The sequence below is a fragment of the Camelus bactrianus genome, chromosome 24, assembly GCF_048773025.1.
Source record: "Camelus bactrianus isolate YW-2024 breed Bactrian camel chromosome 24, ASM4877302v1, whole genome shotgun sequence".
Taxonomy (NCBI): domain Eukaryota; kingdom Metazoa; phylum Chordata; class Mammalia; order Artiodactyla; family Camelidae; genus Camelus; species Camelus bactrianus.
Window position 1 is genome coordinate 324,590 of NC_133562.1, and position 26,786 is coordinate 351,375.

The 26,786-nt window shown below is 49.6% G+C and overlaps 1 protein-coding gene across 6 annotated transcripts in view; it reads right to left on the reverse strand.

Annotated features, from left to right (window-relative positions):
• The window catches only part of CEP192 (centrosomal protein 192), a 70,548-nt gene that overhangs the window by 6,836 nt on the left and 36,926 nt on the right, over window positions 1-26,786 (reverse strand). For 5 of the 6 annotated variants that reach the window (XM_074352322.1, XM_074352324.1, XM_074352321.1 and 2 more), the window contains 21 exons: window positions 22,599-22,724; window positions 22,366-22,509; window positions 22,173-22,236; window positions 21,610-21,749; window positions 21,430-21,522; window positions 20,807-20,925; window positions 19,896-20,072; window positions 19,222-19,312; window positions 18,883-19,059; window positions 15,688-15,948; window positions 15,332-15,447; window positions 13,752-13,861; window positions 10,798-10,945; window positions 9,702-9,877; window positions 8,998-9,121; window positions 7,529-7,634; window positions 6,896-7,103; window positions 6,172-6,251; window positions 5,228-5,323; window positions 1,993-2,112; window positions 1,414-1,535 (listed from right to left, as the gene is read on the reverse strand). In XM_074352322.1, the coding sequence (XP_074208423.1) occupies window positions 1,414-1,535; window positions 1,993-2,112; window positions 5,228-5,323; window positions 6,172-6,251; window positions 6,896-7,103; window positions 7,529-7,634; window positions 8,998-9,121; window positions 9,702-9,877; window positions 10,798-10,945; window positions 13,752-13,861; window positions 15,332-15,447; window positions 15,688-15,948; window positions 18,883-19,059; window positions 19,222-19,312; window positions 19,896-20,072; window positions 20,807-20,925; window positions 21,430-21,522; window positions 21,610-21,749; window positions 22,173-22,236; window positions 22,366-22,509; window positions 22,599-22,724 (2,798 nt within the window). The other variant, XM_074352325.1, reaches the window with a different exon arrangement.

Genomic DNA, 26,786 nt, shown 5'->3' on the forward strand with positions numbered 1-26,786 from the left:
CCCATAGCTCGGTCTTCTCGCCTCTAACCCGACCCCCCCAGGTCCTGTCTCTGGACATTACTAGAACTGACCCCTCCTGTCCAGCCCTCTGTCTGCTCCGTCACCAAGTCCTTCAAACTTCCTTCCTGAAAACTGCTTCAATTTCCCCATTTCTCACTGCCCTTGCCACCATCTGAGTCCTGGCCACTGGAAAACAGCCCTGGACTTGTTTCCCCAGGTCTGCTCTTGCCTCCTCCCCAGTCCACCCCTCAGCCAGAAGCTCCACCTAACAGATGCACCACTGCTGGCGTCCAGGGCTTTGCAGATGACCCCCACGTGCTGGACTCGGCCCCGCCCGCCAGGCTCCCACTCTCCGCTCAGGCCCAGAAGCTCCTTTTGGTTTTTGGTTCCTCAGGAGCCAAAGCCCCACCGGTCCTTTGCATGAGAGGCCCCATTCCAGGGAGGGTCTTCCCAGGCAGCACATTCCCCGTTTACTCCCCTCCCGTCCTTCCCGTGGGCTGACGCAGGCCTGTCAGCGCGACCGTCCAGCAGTCCAGGTCTCCTGCCCAGGCCCATAGCCTGGATGGGCAGGCAGCGGGCACCCAGGAAGCCCAGGTGAGCCGAGCGTCAGCAGCACAGCGCGGGGGCAACACACACCTTCCCAGAACTCGTCTCCCACAAAATGCACTCTCTTCCTCTAGTGGACCATAAAATTCAGCAGGTACTTAATGTGTATTTTTCTTATAAGCATCTTCCTCCAGAACTGAGTGAGCTCTAAGTATCACTCAACTAGGACTGCAAGGAACATCTTCATAATTACCACTAAAGCACAGTGAGCTGATGGCACAACGTCGCCTTTGGAAAGTTTTTAAGAATCTACTTTCACACACAGTTTTGGGGAATGTAACCCAGTACAGCTACTCTGGGAAAATTACTTGGCAGGTTATTTTAAAGTCTAATAAAAGCTTATCATATGAACTAGCAATTCTACTCCTATTTTTATCCAAGAAATGAAAAAATATGTCCAGAAAAATACACATATAATAATGTTAATGGCATCTTCATTCATAATAGCTCCACACTGGGAGCCACAAATGCCAAGAGGAAAATGAATTAACTGCTGTGTTCACAGGATGGAACAGATGCAAGTGTCCTCAACACCATGAAGGAACCCCCACCAGACACAACGTGCACATGTACGTGAGACTCCACAGAACAAACTGTGGCCACAAGTCAGGACAGCACAAACCCTGGGCGGGGTGGGCCCGGCTGCAGGGAGACATCAGAGAACCCTCCAGGGTGAGACAGCCCCGTCCTGACCGGCTTGGCGACGGCACACGTCAGCTCCCAGGGAAGCCACGGAGCCCTTGATGGAATGTGCCTGCATGTCAGTGAAGCCCGGGGAGCAGCCCTGGAGCAGCAGCAGGGACATACCCAGGGATGGGCGCAGACGCCTCAGACACGGCTCGCCTCCGGGCCTTAGCCAGGTTATCCACCTTCACCAGCGTGTGTGCGGAAACGCGTGCGCGCTCAGGCTCACTCTCTGCGGGGATGCTCTGCGTAGGGAAGTCACAGTGGGGAGGAGAAATAAACAGACGGACATCTACCTCTTTGAGTTTTACTATTTCCTTCGTAATTTGGAAAAAGGAGACTCGAGGTTTTTAAATTCCCTTAATCACAAACACGTATCTATCCTGCACAACCTCTCTCTCTCTCTCTCTCTCTCTTTCTCTCTCTCTCACACACACACACACACACACACACACACACTCACTGTCTTACCTAATTAGGGCAAGCACAGATTTCATGGAGCCAAAACCTCAAACATGCCAATCAATAAAGACCCACAAGAAAAGTAAGATGGTAAGATTCCACAACAGAATTACAGAATTACTGAGATTAGAACGCTACCAGGAACATACTCCGCATTTTCAGGCCAGTTTTTCACGCCAGCTTCACTTGGTGTCTCTCGCACACACCCAACACTTGACTCAGACCCTGTGCAGGACTCACCTGTCCACACAGCTGGAACCGCAGGGTGTGCTTCAGGTGAGGCTCCTTCAGCGGGTGACACTCAACATCCCAAAACTGGGCATAGTCCCCTCTGTCCCTGGGCAGAAACGTGATGGAGACCTACGAACAGCGCAGCCAGGAGAGAAACCGAGACACTGAGCCTCACACGCCAGCGAGCCTGCCAGGGCCACGTGCTGGCATGGAAACCTGACGGAAACGTGGTTTTGCATCAGCTAGTTTTGTCACTAATAAAAAAGACTTTGAACATCTGTAGTGGGCATGTTACTGTACCAGACCCAAAATACATTTTTCTTTAAGGCTTCATGTAACATATTCCTCAAAATGTAAGTTTTTTCAATTAGGAAGTTATTAAAAAGTTCTAGGGGTAAATCAACTACACTTCAATAAAAAACAGAATTAAAAAAAGAAGTTCTAGGGTATACGACCCAAATGAGAAAAGTGTGACCCACAAAACAGAGTCCAGACTTTCCCCGAGACGCCCATGGAACCCTATGCTGGCCAAGTGGTAGAGGACCAAAGCCTTGCCCAGACCTTGAGCCGCAGAGGACACGCCGGACACAGGGGAAGGCGGGGGGCACGGAGCAGGAGGTGAACGGCGGGAACACCGGGCCCCCAGGAGAGCCCTCGCAGTCACCGCAGACGCCCTCAGAACCCGGCACCCCGACGGCGCAGCTCCCCGCCGGGTCACATCCACGAACTCTACACGCACAACACGTAAGAGGGTGGTGACGAGAAAGTGGAAATATTTACGAAGTGTAGCAGCATTAAGAGCTCTTTAAATCAGGTGTTCAGTGTTAGAAGCACTGGCTACCAGTCAGGTTGGCGGTTAGGCAGTGTCTCTGAATCTGGATGTGCTGCAGGGACCTAAGTTCCGCGGGCCATGTGGCCTGCAGGCAGAGCGTGGGGGCAGAGGCGGAGCTGGGGTGGAGTCACACCCCTGAAGATGACGCGAGCACTGGGCGGGTTCAGGAGCGACAACGCAGACCGCCTGGAACCACTGGGGCCACCGCCCCACGTGTCCTGCAGCCCCACTGCACCCCTCACCACACCACCCAAGACAAAGAAAGAGAAGGGAAAGCCTACTGCCCCACAGGTCACAATCCAGGCACATGGCGGGGACGCGGTCGTCAGCAGTCACCCCATTCTCCCTCACCCCAGCCCGGCGCCCGCCACTCCACTGTCTCTCTGGACGCTCCGCGTTTCACAGAGGGAACCACCCAGTGCACGGCCTTCTGGGTGTGGCTCCGCTCGGCAGCACGTTTCCCAGGGTCATCCACGTGGCAGCGTGTAGCCAGTGTCTCACCGCTCTTTATGGCCAAACAGCATTCCATTGCGTGCACACGCACATTTTGTTTATCCATCAGCTGATGGACACTGGACTGTCTCCACCTTTCTGAGCTACTGTAAATAAGGGTGCTATGAACGCCTGTATGCAAGGCACCGTCTGAACACTGGTTTTGAATTCAGTCTGCATCCGGTGTAACTGCTGGATCACACATATGGCAGCTGCACCGTCTTCCGCTCCCACCAACTTCCCCACAGCTTTGTCAACACTGTTTTTCAGTCACGGTCATTCTGGCAAGCGTGCCGCGACCTCACTGCGGCTCTGATTTGCATTTCCTTGGCGGCGAGGAGTTCTGAGCACCTCTCGTGCGTTTACTGGCCACCTGTACGTCGTCTCTGGAGAAATGTCTGCTCATTTTTAAACTGGGTATTTGTCTTTATCTTAATGGGTCGTAAGAGTCCCTTATACACATCCTGGACACGCGTCCGCTGTCAGTACGTGACTTGTAAACACTTCCTCTCGTGACCTGCAAGTACTTTCTCTGGATTTTCTGCTTACTTTCTCAGTGGTGCCCTTTGACGCACACAGACTTAAGTCCTGGTGACTCAGCTGCTTCTCCTCCTGTGGCTCGTGCTATACTGGGTACACCCGGCCACCCAAGGCTGGACCCGAGGTCACCACGCCTGTCACCTCCAGCAGGTTTAGAGCCACTGCTCTCACACTGAGGTCTACGGTCCACTTCGAGTGATTTGTGTGTGTGGTGTGAGGCAAGGGTCCCAGGGTCCGTAAGCAGGAGGGCTTATGTGGGACTTCCAAGTTCATCCCACACATTCCGCACGTCTCCCCTCATGCCAACCCCACTCTGCTTTGATCCTGTAGCTTTGTAGCAGGTTTTGAAAATGGGAAGTGTGAGTCCTCCAGCTCTGTTCTTTTTCAAGAGTGTTTTGGTTATTTCGGGTCTCTTGCAGACCCTTAAGAATTTGGGGACCAGAATTTGGGATAACACCGCCCACCCCAACCCCAGCAACAAGCAGAGCTCTGACTGGGATGGTGTCAGTTCTGCAGCTCAGCCCAGGAAGCACCGCTCTAACAACACCAGGCCTTCTGGTCCACGAACAGAAGCCGTCCTTCCTGCTGGGGCTTTTCTGCAACTTTCCCTCAGATGTGGAGCTTCTGCTGAGCCGTGTGTGTTCCCTGTTCTGTTGCCTGTGGTCTGGGAAATGTCATCAATTATGCTGGGAGAACTGCGTGTCTGTCCAAAACAGTCAGACCCTCCTGGAAGCCGGTTACACAGACCCGGCAGAGCGCACGGAGTCTGTGAGCCTCTCACTGCTCAAAGGTTCCCTTATGGCCAGTTACGAGTTCACAACCGTATTCTACGACCTGTTCCACATCTGAATCCTGAGCAACTGGACCGAGATCACATAAGTGCTATAGTTTAAACAAGTTCCAGCTATTGGAATGAAAAAGTGTATCACTGAGGCTACGTGAGCAGCCAGCGTCCCCGGGAGATACAGGCGACAAACCAGGACCTACAGGGTCGTGGCACTAAAGGACCTGCCACATTCACCCACAAAGGTGCTCCGTGGCCCCACGAGAACTGAGTGGTCTGCAGTAGGGGCAGGCTTTTCTGACTCTGGCTGGTGGACAGAACCTCTGTATCAGGGCTACTAGGAGTGTGTTCTGAGCACTGGCAGCCTGTGGCCAGAGGAAGCGCTCACGTCAGAACGTGACCCAGCACGCGTCACCAAGGTGGGGGTCTTCGTGACCTGGAGTCGTGTTCACAGCAAGATTCCTGGGCAGGAGCCTGGCTGTGCACGGCCATGGTATACATGAAGAAACTCTCCTGGCTGGAAACACACGAGGCTCTTCCCGCCAATCAACACCATGTTCTGACCAGGTGGCTGTGAAAACAGTGTCAGAACTCACCGTTTGGGTCCCGTGGCTCTCCAGTAGTCCAGAAACAGGAGAACACCTGAACGCCGCGTAGGTAGCTCTAAACACACCTCCACTTTCATCAGCTCCCTACAAAGACACCAGTTAAACAATCAAATGAAACGCAAAAAAGTCAACGGATCAACTCCACCCTGACACCATTCCCTCCATGGTCACTGAGGACACACCTGCCCGTTCTGCAGTGGCCCAGGCCTCACCGGTGCCAGCCCTCCGCCAGACCACCGGGGCCACCCACCCCCGGCCAGAGACCTGTCTGCGGGCTGCTGTCCAAACGCCAAGGACTGTCCTCCCCTCAAAGGCCCTGAAGACCCTGCGGCACGGAGTCTGTGAGCCTCTCGCTGCTCAAAGATTCCCTTATGGCCAGTTACGAGTTCACAACTGTATGCGTCTCACACCCGTGGGACACCAGTTCATTTCTCTCCAGTGGGCCCAGCGCTATCTTCTGCACACGTCTTGTTACCATTACAGCCACACAAGGGACAGGGCAGAGAGGCTACGACGCTCTCCCCACCACCCGAGCCACACAGTCAGCTCAGGCAGCCCCGCTGGCGGACACCATGCACGCTGAGGCCTGCCGGCCAAGTCCAACCCCATCTCCTGCACTGGGTCCTGCTGGCTGAGCACAGACTACAGCACTCAGAGCCTGGGAGAGGGGCTTTTTCTTCAGGATACAGTTACTTCAGGTAAAAAGCAGGGCTGCAGGAGGCAGCCTCAGGCGGACCAAGCACGGATTTTCACACGTTCTGTAAGCTGACTCTCAAAGCCAGCGTGTGGAAAACACGCTGCCCCAACTACAGAGAAAACCAGGCACGGGATCAGGCAGGGGAAGCCCCACCTAGGCTCCCGAGCCAGTCTTCAAACACCCTGCAGAGCATTTAAACACGAAGACAAATGCACCCGAGGCAGTGACTACCGACCTTGACGTAGGGTGGAGCTAGAGATGACAGGTGCCACCTCACGTCTGTGTCACCAGGGTTCTCAAGGTCCAGGTGGTTTTCTAAAAGGAACACAGCCAACAACTCAGACACACTCTTGGAGAGGTAGGTAATCAAGCGGAGTACTTGAGACCGTGAAGACACGGCATCGCTACTGCGAGGAGCCCCGAGAGCAGGAAACTGAGCTGGGAGGAGGGCAGACTCCACGAGAGGCCAGGGGCTGGAGGGCCAGGTGACCCCAAATCCCTTCCAAGTGGGCCCAGTGTCCTCAGGCCTCTGAGCGGAACCCTGGTGGGAGGACAGACACGCGCTGACCGCCAGGGCCGCGGCGGCGGCGTGAACCGCAGCGGGCTTCCCACCACCTCTCTGGAGCCTGAAGCCAACTCGTAAGGGGCAGGGCCCAGCTCACTCCCCCAGCTACGGACCCCAGCAATTCTGGCCAAAGACCTACTGAGAGTTGGGGAGGAACGGTTCTGACAGAGAAAACAGCTAAGACTCCTGGAACACAGAGACCTACTAACGGCCCAGAACCAGCACTGCGCACGCCTGAGCCTCCCCAGACCCAGCTCACAACGGAGCGGTCTCTAGCGACTTGCCGGTCCTCTCCGGCGGGAGGAAGCCTGTGCCAGGCGCGGACACGGTGACTGAGAGGAGCCCGCAGCCCAGGCACTCGTGGACACTTGGGGCACAGAACCTCACGCAATACCTGAAGTTTCGCCAGGCTCTGTTGCAGGGAAAGTAACGGTCTTGTTTCTTATCTCAACTTTCGTGGAAGGCGGTTTTGTCCCTGGTCTCACTAGGTGATGAGCTGCAGGCTCAGGCCCGGAGGAAAGGGCCCCGAAGGGGCTGGAGGCCACACGGGAGCAAAGTTCTTGGGTCGTCAAGTCTTCCCGAATCTGAACCTTCACGATTTTCTGAAATGAGCCAAATAAAGAAAGGGGTAAGATTCAAGCTAAGGTGTTTTTTTTTAATTCCCATTTTTAAATCATGGGAGACAAGTGATGCCAAACAAATGAAATACTGATGGATTTAGAAATCTAAATTTATTTAGATCTCAAAATAAATCTTTGATTTCATCCGTCCTTCCCACTCCCCTCTTTTTTCCAAAGCAAATTCTGCAACTCAACGATGGCTTTCAAGCCCCGCTCTGCACGCCTGCCCACCCAGGGGATTCGTTCAGGTCACTAGAGGAGAAACTCTGTACTGAGTGCTCTGCTTTCAGAGGTCCACCTGGGCTGAAAGGACACCCCCGTTTGATTTCTGAAGGATTAATAATGGTTACAGCACTTAAACTGCAAAAAAAAGAGAAACGTTGATTAAAAAACACTTAAGAAAGTACCTTCTGTCCACTGTCACAGTGCACGTAGACGAAGCCGCTCCACGGGAACACCGACTGCTTCATGGAGAAGGAGAAGTTGGGACTCACGAGGATTTGGAGCTTGCTCCTTAGAAGAAGAATTAAGTAATGATACAGCAGTGACAGCAACCACAGAGCCGCAGGCATCGCCCGTCAAGGACACTTGCCCACCGCTCAGAAAGAGCACAGAACAGGGAGAGCTTCCACACGTGCCTGCTTCTGCCACGACCCCACCCCACGGCTTGCACAGAGCTGAGTGTGCGAACCCAGACCTCAGGGCACACGTCCCATGAAAACGATGGCGACAGAAATGCCATCTAAACAGCAATTCAAATAAAATTTCTGGAGCGAAAGGCCAGTGCCACGAGAGCCCTGAGCCACTCGGCGATGAAGAGCGAGCCGCCCAGGGCACAGGGAAAGAGCGTTGCTGACGTTTTCTGTGCTCCCCATCCTCTACAAGAGCTACAGGATGTCACAAAAGACTTATATGTGGACGACGCAAGCAGATTTGTGACCTGAAAGTGGCCACTAGTTACAAGAGAGATCACGGTGCCCATGTTCAAACTGGCCAAGCGGGAGCACTGTCCCCCAGGCAGTGGACAAGGCGCTGCAGACGGCCCGTCCTGCCGGGCATCAAGTAGCAAAGAGCTGTCTGACTGCTTCGGCCCTGGGGATGTTTCTCTGGAGTGACCCTACCCACACCTTAACTCAGTCTTGGTCAATTAAACTCTCCTGAAATATATCCTCCATCATTTGCAGAGGTAAATAAACCCCATGTTGATCTTCTGCAAGGTTGCCACCCCAAGTACAAGGCAACTTCCAGACACACGTGTTCTGTGCCGACCCAGACACGGTCCTCGAGGGGCTGCAGGGCTGAGGCTTTACTCCTCCAATAACGTGGCTGCGCACCAGCATTTGACCCCAAAGACTTCTTTCCAGCTTAAAATATCCTTTGTAGAAAACGGTAAGCTAAGGTGGTGGCCCAGACACACAGGAGTCAGGAAGCATGTCTGTAAAGTGTCCTCAGACACAGCCAGCAGAATAAGGTGCCAAACCCAAGGTGATGAGGGCAGGACCACGGGGTTCTGGAGACGCCTCCCATACACAGCCCCACCCCACCCCCACACGCGGGCCCCCAACCTACCCTCCACGCCCAGCCCCACCCCTCCATGCACGGCTGTGCCCCTGCTCTGTGACTCTGCAGGCAGCGCCGTACGTCAGAAAATGTCCTGACATCGTCCACTCCCACCCCACCTCTCCTGGTCCTGTCAGGCCGACACTGTCGCTGGCCGTGGACCCCACCCCGCTAAGCAGCATGAGCCCTGAGCTCACCGAGGTCTCACAAAAGCACACGTGGCGCCCTGTACAGAGTGAGCATGCTGAAAATTCTACTGAATACGTTACAAGCTAGCATCAGAGCAGCACCCGGAGGGAGGGGAGGCCACACTCACTCAGGCGCCACAAACCCATGCGGGGGCGTCACCGTGAGGCAGTGCGCTGGCCAGTGCAGCTCAAACCGCAGCAACCTCACACAATTGTTCACAATCTGGAAACGTCCAGTTTTTGCCAGGTCACCTATGACAGCAGACAAAGAAAGTGTTACTTACATTTTGCATTAGTGAAAAAGACAAAGGTTAACAAATAGTCAAAATAAACTAAGTAAATACACCATGACACCAACTGCCCGATTACACACTGTTTACCCCTGGAAACTACAAAGACGCTGAACAGAGTGCAATACTGAACACAGAGGAGAAAAGGAAATCTGGAAACCGTGACCCCCTGTCTCACCCGGGGCACGCACGTTACGCACGCACGTGCTGTGTGCCTGCTCTGACCACCGGTATCAGTGTCAAGGGCCCAGGAGGCCACGTGCCAAATGAGTTCTCGAGGGTGGGGCATGTGCTGGGGGAAGGGCCCAGGTGGCAGTTCTGCTTCCCGGGGACCCGGGGCTGGGACTGGGGGCCGTGGCCTCGTGTGCTGACGACGTCCTGGTCGAGTCTGAGCTGTGTCTGCAGCCGGCAAGGGGAGGACGGGGCAGGCCAGCAGTCAGTCACACCAGCAGGGAGCCCAGGCCCATCTGAGAAGAGCCCAGGCACAGAGCAAGCAGAGCCGGGCTGGGAGGACTGTGTGTCGTGGGCGGGGACGTACTCACAGGACGAGGCGACCAGAATCAGGTGCTCGGGCTGCACAGCCCAGGCCTCCTCCGAGGCCAGTCTGTCCTGCGGCGGGCGAACGGCTCGTGACGGAAGTGGCGAACCCTGAGGACCTTTAACTGGCAGAACGTCCAAAGACACATTACCACCGTGTTTCCCACAACTGCCAGCTTCACTAGAGAGAGAGGAAAGAAACTGATAGAAAAGCAGGCTGTATCACATTTTTCTATTAATTATTCATGAACTTAAAAGCTCTTGAATGACACTAACAGTGCATTATATCCTGTATTTTTTCAGTGAGTAAAAATCCTTCGTATTGTGCTTTCTCAAAGTAATGTATAAAAAGTACAGTCTAGTATAGGTTAGATATTACCAATCTTTCATTAGAATGTGCAATGATTTAATTTCTTTCTGCCTGGGTTTCTGCATGTCATCTGAGGAAATTTTTTACTTACTATCGAAACTGTGTTTTCTAATAAGCTTTAGATTACTAAGAAACTGTAATTCAACTAACATTGCATTTTGCAGTCATGAGCGCACAGGGCTTAAGTGAGACTCACTGGGGTGGCGCTCAGGTTCTCCTGCCACAGAGGGGCTCCCACTTGCAGTCGGCACTCAGCAGAGAAACCCCTCTCCACCCCTAGCCCACTGCCCCTGGCCCTCCCCCGTTTCAGATGAGACCTCTGCCACCCCAGAGAAATAGTCACGGGGGAACGTGCGTGGATGGCAGGCCAGTGTCATGTTAGTGCCCCGCCCCTGGGTTTACCGCGGCCACGCAGCAGAGCACCTACAGCAAATTTAGGGCCGACTGGTCATCATGCCTGTAACACACCCCTAAATGATTCAGAAAACAGTCTGTAAACATAAAGACCCAGAAGGAAACGCGGTAAAACGTTAACACCTGGGGACTCTCAGTGCAGGCAGCGTAGGGGAGTTCTCTACGTGATTTTAATTAAAGCTTTTCTGTCAATTTGCAATTATTTCAACTTAAAAATAAAGGTGAAGTAAACATTTAGAGGCAAAACGCTAACAAAGTACAAGGTACTATGAATCAAATAATCCTGCATCTGGCGAGAGAGGCTTTGTTAGTTTTACCTTTTAGATTCCAAGCTAGCTTTGGAAGAAGGCGGAAGTTCTCTGTTAGAAATCGTATTTTTAAATTCTCCAATTACGGAAAGTACAATTTTACGCATGTTTCCGTAGAAGAGCTGGATGTCATTAGGCCGCTGGGGAAGGTCATACACTGAAACAGAAAATGATGCTTGAAGTACATGAATCTTCACACAATCACACCACCAAGCAGAAGAGAAGTCTCTGTCTTCTTGGGTTTTCTTGGGTTAGGGGTCGGGGACATCTTGGTGTCTGGTGCTACTGATCAGCACCAGTGACTGGCAGCTGAGGCTCTGCCCTGGATCTGACGACAGCTGTGCCAGTGGCTCACTCTGACCCTGGGCACCTGGCCTAAGCTCCAGCCTCCCCGAGGGTAACTAGGAGCAGTCATCTCTCCCGGGGCCGCCAGCGTGAACACTTATACACACACACGCTGCGGGCCAGGAGCTGCTCCGACCCCTTATACACATTAACCGGGTCAGTTTTCACAGCTCCCCGCCCCGAAGTGAGGGACCTGGAGCACAGGGCGCCTCAGACTGCACACCCTGTAAGTGCCGGTCTCACCAGCACTTAACGGGAGCAAACCCAGAAACCGGGCAGTATTAATACGACTGAGTGTATCTGGATCACAAGACCCCTTGAGTTGAACATCTCTGGACTAATCCCCCTGAATTTACATGTACAAGACATTTTACAGAACACGTCTGTATTTCACATATAAATTAGATACTAAGAATTACGCATTTCTTAAAGTGGAAATTTAGAAAGAACACAGTTAACTATAAGTTGAAATTTATACTAACCAAGGCATCTGATATAAAAGTTTAAGTGTGAAAATATTTGCCACAAAAATTACACATTCTGCAGCAGTGAGATCACCACAAATACTGGTAGCAGTAACACGCTCAAACAAATGCTTCCCAAATACTCATGTAAAGAGCTCAACTGCAGCATCCCCACAGCGGTCTGCTGCGCTAACCGACCCAAAACAAAGCGGGACTGCTCCCCTCCCCGGGGACGAAAGCACACCGCCTCCAGAAGCCGCACCCGAAGGCGACAGCCAGTCCCAGCTCAGCCCTGTCTCGGGGAGGGGGCCAGGGTGGTCAGCAGGTTCCCTGGGTGCGTGGTTGGGTTTCAACACAACCCTCAGCACACCCACTTCCCGAATTCCTGTGCACGAGCCCCTCTCCCTGAACATCCTCCCCTCCCCATCCTGCTCTACATCTCCTCCTCGTCAGTGCCCTCACTCTTCACGACACCTTAAGACTCAGCGCTTTCTAAGTGGGGTGCCCTTCCTCGAGCTCGCCCAGACCCCAGTTCTACGGCAGCACCTCACGCTGCACTGTCGTCACCTGCCCTCCCCGGGCCTGCCCACCCCCGGCCAGGACCGCGTCTTCCACCTGCCGACCAGCACCCTGCGTTCCCCACGTGAGTCCTCCATCAACAAGTCACAAAGCTGTGCAGACTCTTGAAGGCTATCCTCTCACATTCCGGCTTCCAGCTGTCTTCACCGTGGCCGCAGCATCACCAGTGTGGCTCCGTCTCTGCGGACCCCTCTCATGGACAGGGGGTGATGCTCAGAAGGGCCGCAAGCTGAGTCTCAGCTCCAAAACCAGGCTTCTCCCCACTCTGACAAGACCCTCCAGTCTCCCAGTAATTTCTAATGAACCCACCCCTGCCTTCCCTTGAGCAGGTGACTGGATCCTCATTTGCTGAAAAGATCACAGACTGCTGTATATCACCTCTACATGGACATAAATGTCCTCCTCCATCATCTCCAACTTCCGAAGGAATGTGCATTCCATCACTAACAAACTAGAAAACAAAAGTGGGGTAAAACGACCACCTCATGGAGGGAGCACAGGGCTCGGAGGCGGAGCAAGTGCTTATTAGCATGCACGAGGTCCCGGGTTCAATGCCCAGTGCCTCCACGTTAAGTAAGTAAAGAGAAAAGGAATACATGTAGGTGTACGAATGACCGAGGCATTACGCTGTACACCAGAAACCGGCACATTGTAAACTGACTACACTTCAATTAAAAATAAATAAATAAATACATAAATAGCCCTAGTTACCTCCCCCACCCCTCAAAGACACTGCCACCTGAACATAACCACTCTTGATATTCTGGTGCATATACCCCTGCAATTTTACCTATGCAACAATAAACAGACATTAAATTATTCCCAACAAATTGAGATCTTACTGTGCAAAATTTTAAAATAATTATTTTCTTTAATAAATGAGTTTCCATGCCATTTAGTATAGAGTTATATCATTCGAATGGCTTCAAAATATTCTATTGCATAATCAAATGATCCCCTATTCTTGTGCATACAGGTTACTTCTAACTTCTTTCTATTACAAGCAATACTCGATGAAAATCTGTACACATATTTTTATATAATTTGCACGTTTCCATTCTTATACTTTGTGTGACTAATAAATACCACTAAGTACTTGAATGGCTTAGCTCACACAGAGCCAACACCTAGGACAGAGTCATTCTACCACGAGCCACTCTGAATTTTTTGGCCACCATCACATCCTCCATAAATCATACAGTAGCCACAACAGCAGAGAAACTGCACAGAGTGTAAGTTTGCAACCAATAAACCTTCAACAGCAATGAGACTAAGTTTCACAACGACCACTCCCCTCTGTTTACAAGTCTATGAAGAAGAAGCAGCATGTCGGTAACACCTGAGGTCCACAAAGCAAAGCTCTCACTTGGTCTTCGAGATGACTCTGTATAGAGAAGACTCGGGCCTTTCTTCTCGTTTCACAGGTAAGGAAACAACTTCAGTCATGTACTTTGTCCGAAGTCACACAGCAAAGCTGTGACCCAAATTCAGCCTGATGCCACATCTAAACTAACTCTGCCTCCTTCCCTCACATTGCTGGACCCACGAGATTTAAAAACATGCTGAAATTCTTACCTTCAGTTACCAGTAGCTCATCTTGAAATGCTTCAGCAAAATCGATCTTCTGCAGCACACTGTATCCTGCAAGCACCTGCTCTATAATCCCCGGCTTGTGCAACAGAGCTCTGCCAATGTAGATTCAATTCAGAGTGGCTTTTCACATAAAACAGAATTAGAGCTTTAGCCGCGCAGCAGCAAAGCCCACTAGCGTCGCGGTGCAGGGGCACGGGCACCAGGTCTAAGCCCCAGTGCAAGTCATTTTAAAAAGGAGGCTCGCTTTTGAAAATTCCCTTAAAAGTTATACATGGCAATACAATCAGCAGTTTCAGTAAATAAACACACCAAAACCACAACTTCCTGTAGAACAGTAGAAAGAACAAAAACTTGTATTCTTTTCAGGTCATACATTTTCATTATTTGTGATAATTTGGTCATGGCTAGAAATTTGTCTCAGAAAAAATACTCCAAGAAACCGATACAAGTAAGACGTCAGAGAGAAACACAGAAATTGCCATGTAGCTATGTTTGCCCTCTTGTAGAGAATTTTGAGGTGAAAGAACTGAAATGTAAATTTCTCTATAAAACCCAGATGTTCACAAAGAAATCTCATTACTACAAATTTATGACAAAGAGTTATAAAGCAGTAAGCTGATTTCTCCATCCCAGCAGAGAGAAAGGGAAAAAAAGACAAAAAACCTTCAATCTTATTTCTCCAAATGTCAGTTTCTCTTAATACTTAATTGAGAAACAAACCAGGCTCCAAACGAGCTCTTCCCAGCAGCTCTGTTCTCCCACCATGTGGCTGCTCATCACTAACATTCCAATAGTCCTCAACAGATTAAAAATCTCCTAAACTGTGTATCAGAACAAAGCACGGCAGAGGACTGGGCAGAGGAGAGGTGGGTCCCTGCACACGTCCCTGCCCGCCTGGGGGTCAGTGCCTTCCTGCTGGTGATGAGCGCTGAGTGGCCAAGCTTCACTCACTTTGGGCTCAGACCTAGGCTAGGAAACTCTGGAAGTAAGAGCCCTGAATTCAACACCAAGAGTGTTTCAATCATACCTAGACCGAAACATAAATTTGACAACCTCCCAGCACATTAAACTACATTTAAATCCGATGTACCCATTTTTAGAATACCTGCTTTAAGCAGCTGGCCGGGTTAAACACCTGACACATTCCTGAAACACGGCTTGACGCTCTCACGGAACTCACAACATTCCCAGAAACGTTCCAAGTCAGGCGTGTTATGTAACGTCCTCCTTCACTAGTTCTTACATGTCTTCTGAGCCTGGCTTGCCACCTTATGAAGACGGTCCCGTGATGGGGTCCGAGGCCCCGTGCGGGTGGAGGGCAGAGGCTTGGCATGTGTCTCCAAGACATGCACTCACAGGACCTGGAGCGGAGCCCCCATGGGTATCTCTGCCCATATTTCTCCTACAGGGAGCTTCCTGGCCACACAGCTTCTAACGAGACTTTCCATCTGCCAGTTCACGAGTAAGTGATGAAATGTTCCATAAATTCCAATCCCAAACCATTTTTAAAGCCTTAGTCAGCCCCACCGAGGAGTTCCCGTAGGCTAAGATAAGAAACCCACCTTCGATACTGCTGTCTTGAAATTTCATCTCCACCAAAAAAGTATACAGTTGACAGTTCTGTGGTGGTGTTAGAACTGCTTTCTCTGTCTGATGGAGTGTATATTATAGTAACAGCCTGATGCCAAGAGAAAAATCAGGAGTGAGTATGAAGCATTTTTCCTGAGTAAGTCATCTCGCTGTGAATAAGCCATCACGGGGGCACGAACGCACCAGTGCAGCACCTCCAAAATCGGGTGAGCACTGCCACCCCCACGCCACTGTCACGTGGTGCCCGCACTTCTAGCCATGAAACACACCATCAGCACTTAACGTAAAAATGAGCTCACAGTTTTAGTGCAGACACTTTTATACTTACTTCTTGTGTTCTTTCCTTGAGCACAAATTTATCTGGAAAAATCCTTAATACTTTAGGATCCAGCAAAACTTTTTTTTGAGAATCCTTAAAACCTACTGCTTTCACAAAAGCTGCACGAGAGCCGGTGTTACGAACAGAAAAAACAATTCTACTTTCTCTGCCAGGCACTAAGTCGTTCACTGCTACCATGTAACTGTCAGATAACTTTTTAACATCTTCCAAAATCAGGTTACTTGTTCCTCCATATCCAGACAAAGGTATCTGAAAACACAGAATATATACATTCAAAATTATTTTTAAGTCAGCAGAAATCAGAAGATTAAATTATAGTCAGAGAAGAAAATACAGATTTAAAATTATTAACATTTGTGTACTTCAGCCAATTGTTACCCCACACCCAGTCTAGCATTATATTAAAGAGTTTGTCTTAAGGGAAAAGCAATCTAACAGCTGCAGAATTATTTACCTTCCAGAATACCAAGAATAATTACTTCACTGTTGTAGAAACCACGCTTAGATGACAAGGAGCAACAGAGAGATTAGTACTGATGTGCCTGCGGAAGAAACGCCCGACAGGAAACACACTGATGTTTACAACACACTTTGAAATGCGTGAAAAAGCTGAATTGACGGTTCAGGAATATGTGATAAAAGAAATGGAGTGGGGGATATGTGAGTGTTTACCGTGTAATTCTTTCAAATTCCCAGTAGTTCTGAATTTACAACATGAAAAGTTTTGGAGGTAGAAAAATCCATGATCACATGATCCTGTTAACTTCTGGTCTAGCAGAGTCACAGAGAAATGTGCCAAAGGGACCCAGAGAAGCCAAGAACTTGTCAAGGAGGACAGACCGCTGGCAGTCGGGCGCAGGCTGGGGTCAGGCCCCAGGTGCTGGCGGTGCAGTCCCTGAGCCACGGGCTCTGGTGGGCTCAGCACCAACCGGAAAGAGGCTTCAGAATAAACTCTTGTCATGTAAGTAAGAACATGGGAAAAAACAGAACAGCCAAAACATGGAAGCAACTCAAATGTCCACCAACAGGTACTGAATAAAGCAGCTGTGGTGTATGTATACAATGGAACACGACTCAGCCACATGAAAGAATGAAATACTGCCATTTGCAGCCACATGGATGGACCTGGAAATTATCACACTAATAGAAGTAAGCCAGAAAGAGAAAGAAAAATACCACATGGTATCACTCATACGTGGAATCTTAAAAAAAAAAAAAGAAAGAAAGAAAAAAAGAAAAAAGGATACTATGAACTCATCTACAAAATAGAAGCAGCTTGGTAGATGTAGTACACAATCTTGCGCTTACTGGGGAAACGGGATGGGAAGGGATAAATCTGGGAGCTTAAAATTTGCAAATGTTAATGTCTCGACGTAAAAATACATAAACAAATTTCTTCTGTACAGCACAAGGAACTATATTTAGTATCTTGTAGTAACCTTTAATGAAAAAGAACATGGAAACAAATACATGCATGTGTATGCGTGACTGGGACACTGCACTGTGCACCGGAAATGGACACATTGTAACTGACTGCACTTCAATTAAAAAAAAAAAAGGATTGATCAGGTAAAATTTTACCAAACATGTTAAAAAAAAAAAAAAAAAGACAAGCAAAACCCAAACAAACAAAACGCTGTATTCTTATCTGAAAGACTACCGCTTTCACGGTTCTGGACTTACTACACTTAACTTCTAAGGGGGAGACAAACAAACAAAATGCAGGAAAACAGCTACCCTGCTGGGAGACAAGCTTCACACCCTTTAAGATGTACTCCTTTAAAAATGACAGTCATTCCTAATTATTACAACAGGCTCCAAAGAACCTTTTGCAAACTTCAAGGCATCAGTAGCCTTTTCAAGCTGTTAGGCACTAAGTGGAGAAACATTCTGAAAAGGTAAATTCAGGTGCCCAAAAAATTAGCTTTACTTGCCTTTTAGCACAAATCAATAGCATTTTATGGTGGTTTTTTCTGGGGATGGAACCCAGGAGCTCGTACACAGTAAGCAGTGCTCGACCACTGAGCTCTACCCACCGCCAGAATAACAGCATTTTAAAGGGTGTCAGAGCTGAAGCCGCTACAAATCACACCTCTTTCAGAGCGAGTGCTGCTAATTTCCAGAGTCAAAAGTGTTTCTAATTTTTCTTTTCCCATAGAAACTTGCATAAATCTTACGCATTAAACAAAAGTAACAGGGGAAAAATTAGCTTCTGAAAACACTCGTTGTAAGTGTTCTCCTGTATTTTCAAAGTCTAAGGAGTCAGAAACAATCACTGAGTGAAAGGTTAATAAAAAGATGAAATGAAACGAAATCCGACCAGAAAAGCTGTTGTCCAAGGGCACATTTCTTCACCTCGCCACCGTGGACCCCAGGGGCCGGGTCAGCTGAGGGCGTCCTGGGCTCGGCCAGACGTCTGGCCGCAGCCCTGGCCTTGACCCACTGGGCGCCCCTCACAGCTGTGACAACCACGAATGTCTCCAGAAATTACCAACTGTCTCCATAATCTATGTATTCTGTTTAAAGTACTGTTAACCTTGTAATTTATCACATTTCTTCTCTGACATCAGGAAACGGACCAAAGTTTCAGTCTCAGCCCCTCACCCCCCACAAAGCCTGCTCGGCCTTATGAGGCCCAGCTCTCACCTGACCTTGCCCCTCCTTCCCTTCCTCAGTGATTTACCACTTTCCCCTCTTAGTGCTCGGCTCTAAACAAATGACTTGAAATCCTCTGACAAAACTATGCTGGAGAGGAACAAAATGTAAAAGGTTCTTGTCTTTGTATCCCTAGTACGTGGAATGAAGTCTAGCAAATGGTGTCACCAGACACTTTGCTGAAATGAAAGGAAAACATTTACTTGGAAAGTCAACATCTTAAAAAGAGTCATCTGGAGTTACCAAAAAACTGGGTTCTTTAAACGTTGAGCACATTTCAAAACTTACAAACTAGAATGAAACTCATCTAATGAAGCATGAGAGGAGACAGGGGGACCACGGCGGCTACTTTCACAATGGGACACGCCTACGAAGCCCGTAATTACTCCTAACCTGTGTGCAGACCTAGGTCATCACACGTTTTGACTTACAAGAAGCAGAGTACTCAGCATTAACCAACATAAAACGAATAGTTACACACATCATAAGCTCTATGGGAGGAAAAAAAAAGCGATAAAATCATCTTACTGTGAACTTAATGCCTGGTTGTGACCGAATACCAAGTTGTTTAATTTCTAGTTTAGCCAACATACAGGATAATCGAGTAGGTGCAAACAACACAGAGACGTAAATGTCTTCTTTCGGGCGAATTCTGATCTCACAGCTACTGGTCAATCGCTCTTCTGAGCCAAAAGTGTGCTGAAGCTGCAATTTAAAAACAATCACTGCGTGAAACAAAGCAGAAGCAAAAACAAACACTCCGCCGCCAAGAGCTCTTTGCAGACAAGCAGCACAAGGCGGTCTCCACGCGTAAATGCTCCGGGCCCGAGAGCACGGGAGACAGAACAGAACCATGCACTCACTCACCTGGAAGCAGTCCTGGTCCTGGCCTCTAATCAGCAGTCGTAAGTGCTGGGCTGCAGATGTCGAATTATTTCTTAGCGCTAGTTTCTGAAGCCTAAAAACAATGACACATTTTAACTGCGGTTTCCCTCTGGGATACTGCTAAGATCACCAACACAGAGTCAACTGAAACCAAGCGTATGCTCAGAGATGCACTGACTGCCTGGGCGCAGAGCCGCCAAGGGGTGTAGCTCCTAGACTTACAGACACTCAGGACCTTCCAAGGGTCTAGCTGGGCAACGTCTTCACTGAGAGCTGCTTAAGAACATGCACTGTTCATCAACTAGTTTGTAAGCTCCTTAAACAGATGCAAGGTCTGTTTTTTCTGTCTACCACTCACAGTGCTTTCCAGACAAGAAACAAAGATACTCTTAATGGCCTAAATTTGGGCATCAGCAGAGAATTCACCAAAGAGCTTAAGAAAATTGAAACCTAAGTTCTTTTTTTTGGATTGTACTTTAAACAGAGGTGAAAACTTAAAAAAAAAAAAAAAACACTTGAATTCATGATAGGATGAATAAGGACTGTATGCTAGCTTCATTTCAATTCTAAGAACACTGACATCGTCACAATTAACACAGAGGAGAGTAACAGTAATTGACGAGAGCAAAACCTTCGCGGTCCGCGACAGTACTCACTGTGTTCTGCCGAGAGGGACACCTGCCCACGCCAGAAACTGCTTGTTGGATAAAATCGATGGAATGTTTGAGCAGCAAGACCCAGGTGTGGGAGGCTTATTTCCTAGAGAAACGACTTCACCTTTTAACATCACTTCATACTGGGGGCCAGAGGGCTGTACAAATATTTTCAAGATCCTAACAAAGAAAACCACCTAAGTTCAATGTTTAGAAATCAACTCTTTTGGCAACTATCTCCTCCAGGCCTCCTCTGTTCAAGAGACTGAGCCGGGTGCCAAGGGTACCAGGCACCCCGCCCTCAGGGCACACTGGCCAGCGAGGACACAGATGAGGAAGCAGACTGTGGCATGCCCCTGCCCACGGGGAAGACCTGGGTCCGGGGAGGGCTGAGGAAAGGCGCCCTGGTGAGGGAGCGAACCCGGCAGGTAAGGGCTGCGCATGCAGCCAGCGCCCCTCCTGAGGGCCTAGCAGGTGCCTGGGAGGCGCGGGAACCCAGGCACGACTGGGCCATGTGGTCTCAGGACAGCGTGCTAAGCTGCGTTTATCAAGCAAGTTCAAACACTGCCATGGAAAGGTGATGTTCACTTAGGGTTTGGATGCTAAGAAGTCCCTGGCTGGAGAAGGGGTGGGGACAGCATCTGACAACCAACAACTGACAAGGCCAACCCAAAGCTTCCTTGGAGAAAACGGTAATGAGAAACATCAAGACTAACATGTTACTACCAGTTTTGTCAGAAGGCATTTGAAAATGCCTTCTGGCTTTCTAGTCAGCTGATTCTAAGGAGATTTTCAGAAACAGAAAGAAGAAACCCGGGACTCAGCAGAGCGGCACCAGCGCCCCCCAGGCTGCGTGGGGAGTGAGGGCTGCTTTGAGGGCCAAGGAGAAACCTGCCTTTACAATTTCACATTACCTTTCCTCACGGGCTTCTGGGTCCTTCGGAGTAAATGAAACTGTAACTTCCTGTTCTTCTCCAGGTTTAAGGAATAGATTCTCTGGATCCACTGAAAAGTGACTTCCTCGATCTGGGATCTGAATATTGACACGATTACATGGAAAGGCTGACTTAGGCAGGCACGGCTTTTACTCTCTCCTCGTCTTACTTACCTTCCTCACCTACTAGGACCGGTGATTTCTCCTCCTCCTTGTCCACCAGGGTCCCACCTAGTCTCATTTCTCTCTCCTTCCTGCTCCGTGACAAGCTTTAGCCACCACCTGTCCCTAACTCCTGGCCACGAACACCCCTCACTCACCCACAAGTCCCAAACATGGTCTACACATATGGCTCTCTCTCCTCCACTCCCCTGAGCCATAGGGAGCACACAGGCTCCAGGAACAAACCTAGAACTTGGTTCTTATACACGTATCACTGGGTGTCCCGGCTGAAGCCCACATCTGTTTCACATCACGGAAGCCAGCTTGGAAGTCCCGCTGAGACACTCCCCGACCCCACGGCACCCAGCCAAGGCAGGAAGTGCACCAGCCCTCACGACGCGGGGGCACCCATGGCCTCACAGCAGGGGCACGAACTCTTACCTCGATGTCCAAGTAGACGTCAATGTTCCCTGCATTCTTCAACGGTAAGCACTGCTTTGCCGAGGAAGCCACGCTGGCAAACAAGTGCATCGTCTGGAGGATGGGGAAGAATAGGCATTTAGAAAAATGCCACGAGAACAAGCCCACCGGCACGTGAAGTGGAGGTGGGGGCAGGGATACCTGCAGGTCTTTAGGGGCGTGTATCCTGGCAACTCCTGCTCTGGCCCGAAGACTGACACTTGTGATGACTGGCGTAGCGTTCGGGCTGTCAAGCTCCACATCAACTCTCGCCAAGAACTCTTCTGCTGAGTCCAAAATCTCTATGGAAGGCCATTCTTTAGTTCAGACACCGGAGAGTTACTTAACTCTAAATGCCACAGATAGGCCAACACTATGCCCCTGTGTGGGGCAGGAAAAATTGCAAGCAAAATGATTTTTTAAAGAACTCAAAAGAGGAACAAACATAAGTGGAGGAGAAAAGGAAGCATCTAATTGGCAGATGTGATAAAATCAATTAGCAGAAAGACCCCCAAAAGGTTTTCAGTGGCACTTGCTTGGGTTATTCATAATTGGATGGATTTGACCTAAAACAGCATGCTCTCTGCCCATTTTTAAAACAACATAAAATATCTAACAAATTACAGTAGATGCTTGGCACATTCAGTGACAGAGAAAATAAGCCTCAACTTTGTAGTTTACTTAGCCACTGAGTAAAGCAATTCCCAAAAACGTAAACGTGGTACCTGAAGAAGGGATCTGTTTCTTTGGACTATGGAAAAGAACCCAAATTATCAGAAATTCTGGATCCTGTAAAACAAAATTAAAAGTTTACACGTACACTGACATTCAGATTAAAATCTTAATGAAAAAAAAGTAATTTGGAAACTCAGCTTCCCCCTAATTCTGAGCCAGTGCCCCGCCCCCAAACCGGCCCACCTGTCCATCGTAGCTGGCGGGCATCATGTGGGTGACCACGGAGGGAGCTGCCAACTGGGCGATCACTGTGGCGTAGGGCAGCGCTCCGGAAGCAGCGTGGACGGGCTCCCTGGAGAAGGTGAAGCAGCGCCAGGCTGTGGCGTTCTGTCAGAAACAGGAGGGGCGCCTCAGCAGGGCCGCAGTGCACTGTGGGTGAAGGTACCTCCGTGCCCACCCCCACACGCCAGACTCACAGCGCTGATGACAAGCCGGACCGGGACGGCCGCGTGCGTCCTGTTCACCAGCTTTAATGGCAGAGCCCTCCAGCCTCCGTGAGCCAAGTCACCAAAATCAAGAACATCTTTCTTTTCTGTTTCTATCTAGTTACCGGAAAGGAGGAATTTATAAAAAGCAGTATGTTAATAAATATCCCAGCTTATGTTCATATCACTGCCGTTTCCAGCCACAAACAAAAAGTAAGCATCAAAGGTAACGCACCTAAGACTGCTTGAGCTACTTTATTTACAGTTGATATTTTCTACAAAAATAAAGGCTGAATTCCTTTTTTGAGGAAGTCTATACACCCAAACACCCCACAGAATAAAGCAATGTCTCAGCTGCTGTTACTCTGAAGACTGTAAGACCCTAAGACAAGCGGACGGTTTCACAAAGCACACAGCCTCCCTCTCTGAGCTCTGTTGACTTCACGTCCCTCCAGAACACATGCTGGCCTTTTCAGATTTAGTCCAAACTTCTGACAACACTGACAACGTCTAAAAAGACATCAGAACAGACAGGTCCTAAGTTTAGAAAGAGTGCCTCTCCCCATGATGGTCCGACCTCCTTAAACATGGGAGACCAACAACACACAGCCTCAGCCCCCACATGGAGAAGTGCGGATACTATTTTACACACGCACATCAGTGCTTCTGGCCTAGCCCAACATAAAACAAAGGGAACTCAAAAGCAAACCAGCAAATGGGAGCTGACATCCATGGTGGCCCATGGTCTGAGGTCCAGTCACCTCCAGGGAGACCAGGATGTGGAGTTCTGACATGTTAACATGTGGGCAAGGCAAGGCTGCATGAGTCTGAACTCCCTGCAAAACATGCAGAGATTCAGAGGTGCCCTTTCATGGAAAGGGAGCTGGGAAAACTGCATGTTTGAAGAGACAACAGGGAAAGCTGCCCGGGACTGCAAGATGATTTACCAGAAAGTGGAACCAAGGCCTGCGCCACCAGGTGGGGTCCAACCTCACTGCAACCTTCACGCCCCACCATCTATGCAAAGTGCTCCCCAGGGACACTTCGTAACACCCAGACACACGGGATTTCCAGAGCAAAAAGTAGCCTCTGTGGATGTGAATGGATATTAAAAATTTTTAAGTAACAATTAAAAAATTAACCACATGAAGAAAATAACCAGGGAGACCCAGCACAGCAAAGCAGCAGAACCAGCAAAGAACTGGAGATAATCTGAAGTGAGTTATAAAACAAGGACATTTTAAATCTACCTGAGAGTCTGTTTAGAGGGAAATGCAGAAGATTTCGGAAGCAAAGGTGAGCAAAAAAAAAAAAATGTAACTTCGTCAGCCTGCTAAAGCTCAAAGTTGGGGTATTAAAACCATCTGGAACTAAAATATTAACCAAAGACAAAATGACTCAAGCTTCCTGCATTGTTTGGGAATAGAGTGACGCTACTAATTTTATACCTGAGTAACCAATTTGAAACAAAAAAGGAGGGGGAAATAGAAATGTGTAGCTGCCAGACTAATGCAGATGCAAAAGGAGGAAAGAAAAATTTAACCTGTCCAGTAGGAGTCCAGAAAGGTGGGAAAAAACAGGAATTGTAAGGGACACTATAACATGATTGAGGTTGAAGACTGAAAAATAAAAAGATGGAAACAGATATTCCAGGAAATTACTAAACAAAAGAAAAGCAGACAGACAGTATTAAGATCAGCCAAATACCTTTAAGACAGCAGGGGTAAAGAGACCTGTTACTAAAGAAGGAAACGTCTCACTGAGAAGGTAACGGTCCGGGGCCTGAACACACAGCGAGCCCGAGCGGCAGGAGGCCCTGGGCAACAAGGGGGCACAGACACCTCGGTCAGAGGCCAGAAGCAAACAGAAGCGCTGGTGCTCAGAGCTAGAGGGATGGGCCCGAGCCAGCAGCACCTTTGAGAGCCCCGCATTCGAGACACAGAGGAGCCGCTCCCATTACACACAAGAAGCGTCACCTTGACGGGACAATCGTGTTCTGACCACAGTGGGGAACAGCGCTATAAATGTACTTTAAAACGCACAACAATCTAAGTCCCAGAAAAGGCGATCCGAAAGCCTTTCTGGCCAACTTTACTACCTAAATCTTTAGCAATGTGGATAAAATAGCTAACTGACTATGTTCATCACTTCTGACATGTAACACAATATTCAAAAAATTACATAAATTTAGAAACAGCATTCTTTCCACTCTCTGGTCAATCGGCAGGTGAACGGCTCTTCCCTCCAACTCTAGTGAGGAAGGACTGACAGACGTCACTGCAACAGGGCAGTCGGATGGCAGGACCGCGGGACAGTCAGCAGGACAGTGGCAGCTGACGTCCGTTTCCCACACAGAAACAACAGGAAACAAGGGAACAACTCCCCAGCCCGTGATGGGAGCGCACAGGACCGCTCTCCACGCACCGCCAGTGGCGCTGCTGTGGTCGCCACACAACGTCCCCAGGGTCTGGGTGTCTCGACAATTAACGGGCCCCCTACGCACCAAGCACAGCTCCGTGAGGGAGCGAGAGACACACTTCCCGCCACCCGAGCAGCTTCCACTCCGGGAGCCAAGAGGAGCACAGTAACAACAGCCAGGGGACATCCTGTCTGCCAAATGCTGCAGGTACCAGACAGAGAAGGCAGGCAGGCCTAGGGAACATGGGGCAAGGGGACGGGGCCCGCGGCCACCCGAGAGCACACCTGGAAGGGCGCCCCAGCTGACACTCTGTAAGCCGTCTTCAGGTGCATCCAGGCTGGGTCCACGGCACTTCTCCAGTCTCTACGAGATGCTCACTGATCACGGCTCCACCAAAAACGGGCAGCTGTGTTCTTTACCCTGTACACATATGGTCAATATCTCCCCACCTCACCACTCACCATACTGTTTCTTAAAATGATGTTGAAAAGGCTATGTAACATCTAACATTTACAAACCACCGGGAATAATCACTGGATCTGGTTAAATTTTAGTCCCCTTTAGGTCAAGTGACCTTTCGAAACGTCCCAAACTAACATCCACTCAAGTAAAGTCAATGGTAAAGCTAATGCCTTACCCTCAAGAAGTGAGTATGAAGCAACTGATTCCTCTCTCCCGAGGGACACTTTTTTGGAGAAGGAAAAATAAGCCTTGTTTTATATGCAGGATACAGGGTCTTGCCTGACTCTATGTAAAATTTCAGCCCAACCAAAGTAGGGGGAAAAAAACCAAACAGCTGAAGAGCCAAGGAGTGGGGTAAAATCATCACAGAGCATCACTGCTAGTGAGGGTTCACACTCCAGAATGTAAGGAACACCTACTAAAACTGGTAGTGACACCAAAAACAAGAGAAAAATGGGCAGGAAACGTGAGCAGGTAGGAAGCAGCAGCCAGAACGCCCAGCAGACACGTGAAATGATGCTCAGCGTCACTAGTAGGAGTCCGAGCCAGCAGATCAAAGCAAGGAACTTCACATCCAGGACATAAGCAGACAGGTCAGCATCCAACGATGACAAAGAGCATCCAGGAACACTCACGCCTGTCCTCTGGGAAGTAAACTAGTAGCTTGGCAAGAGCCGGCCAGCATAAAGCCCATGTGCCACAAAATACTACGTGCACAGCGCTACCTGGCAGCTCCCGCGTGAGGCTACAGAAGGCAGCTGACGGTTGTACAGATGCAGCCTCCGTGTCTCCCGGGGAACACTGCTCCCCAGTCAGGTCCGGTCTCTCCTGAGTCCACGCCTCGAGAAGGCTCTCACCGGCCCGGCTGACACCGAACCAGCCCCTACACAGTGGTTCCCAGGCTCATCGTACACTGGACTCAGAGCCCCAGTGACACCTCAGACCAGTGAAACCACAATCTCTGGGGCTGGGACACAGGCATCGCTATTTGTGAAGCTGGTCAGGTGATTCCAACGAGCAGACCAGTCCACTTAATAGGACATATGTGAGCCTCTCAAAATATGACAACCTCAAATACTGCTTAGTTTTCAGGCCTGCTACAAAAATGTAAGAGGCTTAAAGGCAGGTTCAAAAGCCGAGTCAGTGGAATGCCCTGAAATGCAGAAGATTAACAACACTGGTTCTCAAGTGGGAGGACTCCCGTCATGCTGGACACACTTCGGTAGTCACAGCTGGGGAGGGGAGAGACGACTGACAGCTGGTGGGTGCAGCCAGGGGTGCCACCAAACACCCAACAG